General features: G+C 40.4%; 1 protein-coding gene and 1 long non-coding RNA gene across 2 annotated transcripts; one reads left to right on the forward strand and one right to left on the reverse strand.

The window, feature by feature from the left end:
• Positions 1–1,011: 1,011 nt before the first annotated feature.
• LOC115268269 (uncharacterized) lies at positions 1,012–1,475 on the reverse strand. The gene is made up of 2 exons (XR_003898184.2): positions 1,346–1,475; positions 1,012–1,276 (listed from the first exon to the last, which is right to left on the reverse strand). It is a non-coding gene; the product is annotated as an uncharacterized LOC115268269 (long non-coding RNA).
• Positions 1,476–4,617: 3,142 nt separating this feature from the next.
• On the forward strand, positions 4,618–7,836 carry LOC109409911 (nucleolar MIF4G domain-containing protein 1 homolog). Its single transcript, XM_019683432.3, has 3 exons — positions 4,618–4,773; positions 4,843–6,762; positions 6,823–7,836. Exons 1-3 carry the CDS (start codon positions 4,763–4,765, stop codon positions 7,775–7,777), a joined length of 2,886 nt encoding a protein of 961 aa, XP_019538977.3. The 5' UTR covers positions 4,618–4,762; the 3' UTR covers positions 7,778–7,836.
• Positions 7,837–10,098: the final 2,262 nt, after the last annotated feature.

A 10,098-nucleotide genomic window follows, 5' to 3' on the forward strand; every position in this document is an offset into this window, starting at 1 on the left:
AATGACTACGAACCTAGTTCAACAATAAAACCAATCTGTCAAATTCATGTGTTGTCGACCCAGTAAACTTTTAAACCCAAAAATATGGCATCCACTAGAATTAAGAATAATATTATAACTTATATACAGTCGGAACCCGCTCGTTGAGCCACAACCTCCACCCAACCAACGAATTCGATTCACTAGTTGGGTGAAGTGACAGCAGCACAAGGGGCGTGCGCATTGTTTTTTTTTTAAATCATGTTTAGGTTGGAAGCAAAAAGGAAAATTTTTCAATTTGTTTCACATTTAGAACAAAACTGATACGTTTTGCAAGATAAATATATGGTCAATGCAGGAAATAATTATTTTCACCCATTTTTAGTCGGTGAAGTGAAAATATAGATGTTTATGAAACCACCCGGACCAAAAGCAAGCACAAAACGCTTTCAATGATCGACAAAATAAAGATTACCGATGTTTTGCATTTGTTTCGAAGTAATTGTACATATTCTTTTTTTTAAAGATATATGAAATAGAAATTCTTTTCGATTATTAGTAAAGTTTAAGAAACCAAAAACTCATTAGCTCACCCCTCGGAATTACAGATTGGTTGTCATTTTCAGTTTGACATTGAATTGTGACATCCAGGTACTTTTTAGTTGGCTGACAGCCCAACTAACGGGGCCCCAACTAAAAAGTCACCCAACTATTAAGCCCCCAACCAGCGAGTCATGACTGTAATACTTTTGTTCAATTGCCAATTTATCTTTGGGTATCTTAACAATACCGCATAGACTCGAAGCATCATGTTCTTGTCGGTGTAATGAGAATAGACCTGAAGGCTTCTATTTGGCTGCTAATAAGCTCTTCACCCTCCCAGTTACGGTCAACATGGAAAAGTCTTAAGGGAAGAAGACGTGTAGACCAATTGTTCTTGTCGCGAGCGGTTTGTTTGGATCAACAAGAGACTGCTTTCGGCGTTTTTTTTTCGACGGTGCGTTTTGAAAAATTTTAAAAGAAAATGCTCACTCCTATTTTCTACTTTAATGTTTTAATCAATTAACATTTAATTCATTTTTAATTTAGTAGAACACGGCACTATCAACATGGTTTGTGTGCCTAAACTGCGCGCATTTCAAAAAGTTGCATAGCACAGCATTCTGTCGGGATTTTTTCTCGTATCCGGGCAATTTCGGGTCGTACTGAGGGTTATCTTGGTGTAATTCTGGGTAAACTTCCAGATAGGTTAACAGGAGAAAACATAGAGGACATTTTAAAACTTGATGATTTAACTCTAAAATAAAAAGAAAATTGATTAACGTTTTAAATTGCTTACAACTCGTGCATCAGAGAACGGCTTTACCTAAGATCACTCAGCAGCAGAAGCGGGAACAAATGGGAAGAAATCACATGCTGAAGTCCTGATATGTCGTCCAAAGTGCACGTATTTGGAACCCTTCGTCCACCTTACAAATTCAAAAGTAGAATTTTTCTAAAATAAATGGTTAATTGTATAAAGAATATGATAACGGCTCAATACATTACCCATCAGTCGCAAATTTTCTTGTTTATACTTTTATAAACAGTAGTTTGTTACTCATAGCAACGTCAGCGGAGTACAAGGTAACTTTATACAAAGGTATTGCAGTTTTTTGATCTAGTATTGTATTTTTTACGAATAATCAGACTTTCGTGACGAAATTGAAATCGCCCGAAAATCGTACAAATCTGTCATCTCCAACAGCTTTTCGCTTTCGACCCATGATTCAGGCGAAATCAGCGCGGTTTGTTATGACAACAAGATCAGCTGGTGGTTGCCGAACAATGAGGATGAATGTAAACATCGGATGTCCAGCTGATTTTGTTGTGTAAACATGATCAGCTGGTGGACCGAGAACAATGAGAGAAATGTGTAAACATTGAGACGGCCGGCGAAATCTGTCATTATATCGGGCGAGTTGCTAAAGACCGGCAGCAGAGAGCGACAGCGAAATCGAAAGCGAAATAGGAGAACGACGAAATTTATTGCACTGAAGTCTAAGTGAAAAAAAAAATCGCAATACTTCATGAACCCAGAAATTTCATACTAATGTATGGGAGTTGAACGACTTTATTTGAACTTTGGAGACATGGTTGAGCAATATAATTTTAGTGTGTTTTACCGTCAATTTAGAATGTACCGAGCGAATATGACTCCATTGTCGCTGTTGAAATCGTGACGTCATGCTCGTTTGGCTACACGAACTGACAGTTGGTTTGGCTACAGTTGTCTTCGTCTCCGCGAGTCTATGGAATCTATAGTGTCTATAATCTAGATGTGTTTGTAGTTGTTTGTTTACACATTTTCCGCCAATCCAGTTCCAACCCAGGTTCAAAAAGAAAAACGGCAAAACTTTAGTACAAGCGAAACCGAAGTAGGATTGGGGTTGAAACCGTGATCTCATCCAGTTCCAACCCAGGTTGGAACTGAATCACAGAGAACAGACATCCAAGTCCAGTTCCGAAACTGTGTAAGGAATTTAACGACCATTTGAAATCGGCAACACAAGTGGCAATAGCGTGGCGCTGCAATCGGTTAATTTCCTATAGTAATTTAATTCACCACGAATGTTGTCGCAAAACAAAGAGAGAAGTACCGACGCACCTGATGCTTCTCCGTGGGAGAAGCCAAAAATGAGTTATTTATGTTGACTTCGAACCAAATTTTCGTCAAATAAGGTAAGTTTGGGTAGCTGTGTTGTTGAAGTTGCAAGAAATAAATAAAACAACACAGTTACCAAAAGTTTTGCTCCAAACAGCATCAAATCAGTCAAGAAATCAAAATACCCACGCTGTTTGTACCATTTCATCGCAGAAATGGAGAATTGATCATTTAAGCATACAAAAATCCCAGCTCACTATTTTCAATCTAGTACTTCATTGATTGCGTCCTATAGGCCTAATCAGAAGACGTTTAAAATCAGCTGATTTTGAAGGCCTTTGACAGTTCTTCTGTGAAAATGATAGTTCTGCGTTTGCGCCTTTGTTCGGCAGTTGTAAGCAGTGACATGTACGGACATGTCAACTGAAAAGGCCTATTCCATATTTTGATTCCGCACCTAAAACTGAGCCGAAATTTTAAGTTTGTATGGGATCGATTTGTTGAATCACCCCTCGTCGCATTTTGTATTGGGCAGAGCTGTCAAGCAGTCATCTAGCTGTCAAAAGGTGATTAAAAAATCGTTTAAAACGAGGTTTGAAATTATTATTATTATTATTATTATTATCTTTATTAAAGAGGTTTTCAACTTCACAGTTGGTTCGCCTCTAAATATGTTAGTGATATTGTTTCATATTTTGTTGTACAATCCAACATGTTCCAGAAATAGTATTAGCTTGTTTTCTTCGTTTGGGTCGTTACTTAGTATATCGCGGATAGAGTGCTTCAATTGGAGCGAGTTTCGTTGCTGTTGATACCGAGGAAAAGGTTTGAAATTGATTTTAGGTATCAAAACAAAGTTCTAAAAATTTGTATAAAAATCATAGTGATTTTTCAAAATAAAAAAAAACCTAATAAATAAATAAATCTGGAGCTCGATTTGAATAGGTCGTATGTGTTTTTGTCGATATAAAATTCGATCACTTTATTTTAGTCATTGTAGCAATATGGTAGATATTTTGCAAACTTTTAATGATGGAACAGAAAGCCTGTTTTGTGGGGATTCTGCTGTATGTATCAACTTTGCTAAATTTCAGCGGTTTTCGCTATAATAAGCGAATCCAACTGATCGAATTTTTAATCGACAAAAGCACATACGACCTATTCAAATCGAGCTCCAGAAATAATTGGCTTCTTTAACGATGTTGAAATAATTCGATATTCTGAATCTGCATGTCAAACTGAGCCGAAATCCAAATTTTCATAAATTTTGGACTCCGGGAACCTATTTAAAAATCAATTTGAAGTTTGTATGGGAGCGATTTGTCGAATCACCCCTCGTCGCAGTTTGTACTGGATGGAGCTGTCAAACAGTTGCCCAGCTGTCAAAAGGCGATTTCAAAAAATCTCTTTGAAATTGATTTTAGGTACCAAAACTAAGTTCTAAAAATCTAAAAAAAATCATGGTGACTCAGAAAAAGATGCTCTTTCGTATAAAATCAAAAAATCAATACATTTTTCAAAATTTAAAAACCCAATAAGGCATTTTATGAGACGTTTCAAATCAGCTGTTTTTTGAATGTTTACCAGCTTTGAAGTCCAACCGGCGGGCCCATTTATTTACATTTTCGTTAGCATAACATGTGATACGGGCCCATCCAATAAACGGGGTTCATTTATCTGCAAAAATGCGTCAATCCGCCCTCTATAATTAATATCCGTAGACCGTGGTAATGTTTTTTTCATCTGCTAGTGACATCATACAGCTCGGGGGATTGATACATGCCGCATTAGAAACCGAAACATCTCTGCCAGCAAAAATCTGATTGGCGCTCACCACATGTTATGCTACTTTTTGCGAAAACAAAAACATCAAATGTAAACAATAACATTGAGCGGCCCACCGGTAGAACGTCTCGTAAAATAGCTTATTTCTCTATTTTGACTTACGTTTGTTCAGCTTTTGGACCAATGTGCATCAGGACGTGAATCACGCCGACCGTTGGCTGTCAGCGAGCGCACGTGTTTTTTTTTTCAATTTGTTTTGTTCATCATTTTCGTAACTTTTATCAAACAGGCAGTGTGCTTCATTGTAATTTCATCTAATTTTCCCGAAAATACGTTCAAATAAGTGTATTAACTATGAAAATAAGGTAAATATTATATTAAAACATCTTATAAAACAACTAGCGTCAGTGTACATTGATTTTTTTTTCAACAAGACCGCAGAAACACGTTCGGCTGGGATTCTCCGGAAAATCTAAGCAACAACGCCGGTCGAACCAGCCGAAAACGCGCAAGGAGATCCGGAAGGAAAAGCGCCAACAGAAGAAAATCAATCGGTTTAACTACCACAGTCGGAAGCGGAAGGATCGTTTCCCCCAGGAGGAAGACCTTCAGGCGGAGAAGCGAAAACGCGATGCGGACAGTGAGGACGAGGAGTTCGATGATGAGGAAATCGAGTCCGACTTTGAGGACGATGTGCAAGAAACAACGGCGAAAGTGAAAAAGGGCGGCGGTGGCGGGCAAGCTTTGAGCCAGATGGAAAAGGAACGCCAAGAGGAGTTGCGAGAGCTGAAGAGCTACGAGCAAGGGTTGAAGGAGAAGCGAATCGAACAGCTGGAAGCGGCAAACGAGGAGGATGACCTGATTATCAAAAAGTACGAGAAACTGCTGAAAATCAACAGGCGGAAGAACAAGCAGGGGGTGCCGAAGAGTTTCAACGATGGGTTGGATTATGCGCTAGAACTGTGCACGGAGGATAACATCAAGAAGATGTATGAAGCTGCCAAGGAGGCAGCCGATATGGATGAACACTCGGAGGACGAATTTGCCGATGATGTGCAGGAGGTGCTGGGAAGGAAGCCTAAGGATGGGAAGGAAGGTGGTAAGGACAGTGGTTCCAAAAAGGGAAAAAAGTCGCGACAGGAGAAGGAACGGAAACGAATGGAGAAGTTAAAGGAGGTCGAGAAAAAGTATCTCGGAGATGACGACTTGGACAGTTTAGCAGGATACGACTCAGAGATGGAAATAGAGGTGGATGAAAATCAGGAGGATGATTATTCAGATAACGACGAGCTGTATGATTCAGATGAGAACGAGGAGATGAGTGAAGATATGCCTGATGAGGAAGACGACGAAGAAGAGGAACCGGTCGAAAAGAAATCAAAAACCAAGAAGGTAACTTTTCAGCAAGAAGATAAATCATCCAAACCAAACAAAAAGAAAGACAAGCAGAAGAAACGTGAGCCTGAATCAGAACCAGAAGAGGATTCCGAGTTTGATGAGGATGTGTTTGGCGGAGATGACAGCGAAGATGATGGTTTGGACGATTTATTGAAAGGAGTTGATTCAGATGGCGACGCGGAAAATGTAAGTGAACAAGACGACAAAGAGCTAGAAGCCGATGAAAAAGACAAAGGGAAGCCGGAAGTTTGGGAAGACATCTATGGCCGAAAACGAGATAGGAGTGGTAATGTAATCAAAGAAGATACCGTGAGTGGGAAGTACGTTCCTCCTCATCTAAGAGCTCGCATGGAAGCTGAAAGTGGCGGTGATGCGAAACGTCAAGAGAAGCTGATGAGGCTGAAACGGCAGCTCAAGGGTCAAGTAAATCGACTGGCAGAAACGAACGTTCACAGAATTTCCATCGAGCTGGACAACTTGTACATGCAAAATGCTCGGTTCGATATGAACAACACCCTGACGACGCTGATACTGGAAGCGATAGTGTCCACTAGCTTATCGCCGGAAAGAATGGTATTGGAGCACACTTTGTTGGTTACGATTCTTCATGCGAACGTCGGTTCCGAAGTGGGTTCTCACTTCCTAGAAACGGTCGTCGATCGATTCAACGCACTGATCAAGCAAATCGACGCCTTCGATGTCGAGGATAAGACCCTGGACAATTGCGTCCTAATCCTGTGCCACTTGTACACGTTCCAAATTTTCAAGAACAAGCTGATTTACGACGTCATCGATCAGCTGCTGGGAAAGTTCAACGAGAAGGCGGTGGAATGCATTCTGTTGGTGTTGCGATCCATCGGGTTTGTGCTGCGGAAGGATGACCCGCTGGCGCTGAAGGAAATGATCCAGAAGGTGCAGAAGAAGGCTGCCGAAGCCCCGGCTGAGTTGAAGAATGAGTAAGAACCCGTCGGTTCAAAATGTTTGAATTTAGCTAATAATTACAATTTTACTTTCAGCTCACGTGTAAAGTTCATGTTGGATACGCTGCTGGCAGTCAAAAACAACAACATGAACAAGATCCCTCAGTACGACCCTACCTTGGTGGAACATTTCCGCAAGATATTGAAGGGCATGATCACAAGTGGAAAATACGTTAGCACGTTGAACATCGGATTGGATGATCTGCTGAACGTAGACGAGCGAGGCAAATGGTGGTTGGTTGGATCGGCCTGGCATGGTAAGAATGATGGTAAAGATACTGAAGCTGGAAAAAGCTCAACCGGCGGCAGCGCTGGTGGATTCAGTCAGCAATTGTTAGAACTGGCCCGGAAACAACGAATGAACACCGACGATAAGCGGAATGTGTTCTGCGCCATTATGAGCGCAGAGGATTATCTGGACGCATTCGATAAAATCCTTCGTCTGTCCATCAAGGACCAACGGGTGGTGGCCACAGTCATACTGCACTGCTGCCTATCGGAAAAGGACTACAACCCTTATTACAGTATACTTTCGCAGAAATTCTGCGAATACGATCGTCGCTATCAGTTGGCCATCCAGTATGCCATCTGGGATCGCCTGAAGGAAATTCACTCGCTGAAGCAAGCGCCATCCCGCAATATAGCCAAGCTACTAACCCACTTGATCAGTGAAGGAGGCCTGGCTGTGTCCGTGCTGAAGGTGATCGAATTTGCCGAAATCGATAAGATTACTCTGCGAGTGGTACGGCAGATCATGCTGGGCATTCTGCTGTTGGAGGACGAAAACAAGTGTCTGCAGGTGTTCAACCGCATTGCTCCGAGCTTCAAACTAAAGGGTTTCAAAGACAGTTTGCGGCTGTTTTTGCACCATTTTCTGCTGAAGGGAAGCGACAAGTCGAGCGTTCCGGAGGAGCAACTGCAACTGTTGCAGCAGCGAATTCGAATGGCCGACCGGATGCTGGACACGTCGGACTCGCGGGTGCAGTTCTAGGTGTGGTAGATAGATTGTGTAAGTACCAAGTATGTAATACATATGAATTTTAATGAGAATCCTTTGTACAGAAAGTTATAATGTTGGTAGAATTGGAAGAAATCGAGATAATGCCTTCGTTTTGCTTTAAACTTATTTTTTTAACTCACTACCTACTGCCCAGTGTAAATAATGAAAATTTATATACATTGTTCGACGAGCCTAACGACAGAATTTTTAACTTTAAGACTAATCCACAGTGGATAACTGACACTGGATCTGTTCCAATTAGAGAAATAAAATTAATTTTCACTTGAACTTGACAGTTCGGTAATTATTACCTTAGGCGAACTGTCAAGTTTAAGTGTCGAACTGTCAAATTTAAGTAAAAATTAATGTTAATACGGCAATTGAAACAGACCCTGAGGAAGATTAAAAGTGGTAGTCGAAATACACGTATTTGTCAAAGGATAAGCAAAATAGGGCGGAATTAAAAGGTGCGATATTGATTACACTCATTCGAAGAGGGTATTCTGCTTAGAGGGTTCGAAAAGTCGGTACAAGATAACAATTGATTTTTTAAATTGTGAATAATGGGGCACGTTCGGTGTAGTACTAGATTTGTAGTAATGAGCTGAATTTTAGTATGGTGAGAAGGTCAATTCTCCGTTTCTGCTATAAAATGGTGCAAAAAGCGTGGGTATTATGATTCCTTGCCTAATTTGATGCCGTTTGAGCAAAGTCCAAATAAAGTCGTCCATCTCCCATACAATAGAGAGAAATTTCAGGGCTCACGAAGTACTAGACCGAAAAGCTATGATACCTTCGTATAATGTTACCTTGCATTCTACTACAAATTAAAAATCTAGTTCTCCGCTACTGTTGCTATGAGTTACAAGCTACTGTTTATACAAATAAATATATACATGAAAAAATCAGACTCTGGCAGGTAACGAATTGAATATAATTTTGTTCCAACAATTTAACGTTTATTTTATTTATTTTAGGGAAAGCAAATGGTCCCCGATTATTTGTGGTCGTCAGCCATTCCAACGACTCTCTGGTTACTGATCGATTAATTGTACAAACGCTCCATGATTATCTGCAGTTGGCTGCCTTTTCGGCCGCTAATCATTCTGGTTGCTGCTCGATCCATCGATAGCTTCTGTCGGGTTGACTTTTGGCCGCACCCCTGCAAAACTCTGATTTTGCACTAGCCGATGTGCGAACGCACTATGGTTACTGCCCATAGCGGCCACTCCTTGATTCCGCTTCAGAAATTCTCTGGCTTGCTACGCTCTACGACCGCGGCCCGATTAACGACAGTTCTTTTTCTTCCGCATAATAAACTGCTATTTAAGTTGACTCAGCTTAATTACTCCTACTAAGTTAAAACTATACCACCGAAAACTCCCCCCTTCTTAACACGCTGGGAGGCATAAGATGGCCTTGAGTGCCCGCCCGTTTCATTAAAAAATAGAAAATTCCGGACTGTGTATTGACTGTGGCTAGGACTGTGGCAACACACGAATTTGACATATTGAATTCATTGTTGAACTAGGTTCGTGGTTCGTTGTCATAGGTTACTAAATCACAAAGTTAATAAAAATGAGGTACATCGATCAAATGTCAAACCTGGGTACCGGGGACCAAATGCAGTACTAGAGTTGGTACCCAGTCTGAGCCTGAGTGCTACGACTTAATTTGGACTTTGATACACAAACGTGAAAGTGTTTTGAGTTTTCAAAAAATCCTCAATAAAGGTCACGACGTATGAATTTCTTTGCATTAGTCGACCAAAACGCATAAAAAATGTCAAAAAGTACATCCTGCAAGCTGAATTATTATTATACTGTAGAATAATAGCATATTGTAGAATAGTATGCATTAATATACATATAGATTATGTAGTTGAGGGATTGTTAGATAGAAAATGTTTCATCACAAATTATTAATGTAGAGTAGGCTACTATAGTACCGTCATTGATTTTTCTTACGAAGTTCTTTGCTCGGCGTACCGCAATGTAGAAGGACACGTATATACGCAGAGTGCGGAACTGGAGACAAACAGTCATGGACCGAGTGGCATGGAGACGGCTACTATGTACAGCAGAGGCCACCCCGGCCTTATCCTGATCGGTAAGGTAAGGTAACCCAAAATACAGTAGAAAAACTGAACGTTGTATTGTAACAGTACTATTTAGAACCATATTGTTAAAATAGACACCACTGTAAAAATAAAAATACAAAAACAATAAGATGTAATGTAGACACCATACAGTGAATTGCAAATAAGATTTTTACAATATATTATAGGCAAATCCAACGGAAGCTAACGATCC

The sequence above is a fragment of the Aedes albopictus genome, chromosome 3 (assembly GCF_035046485.1).
Source record: "Aedes albopictus strain Foshan chromosome 3, AalbF5, whole genome shotgun sequence".
Taxonomy (NCBI): Eukaryota; Metazoa; Arthropoda; class Insecta; order Diptera; family Culicidae; genus Aedes; species Aedes albopictus.

Bases quoted from the DNA above. Each gene is read 5' to 3' on its own strand.
- LOC109409911 (XM_019683432.3), top strand. The intron at 6,763-6,822 runs GTAAGAACCCGT...TTTTACTTTCAG, and splicing joins CCGGCTGAGTTGAAGAATGA to CTCACGTGTAAAGTTCATGT.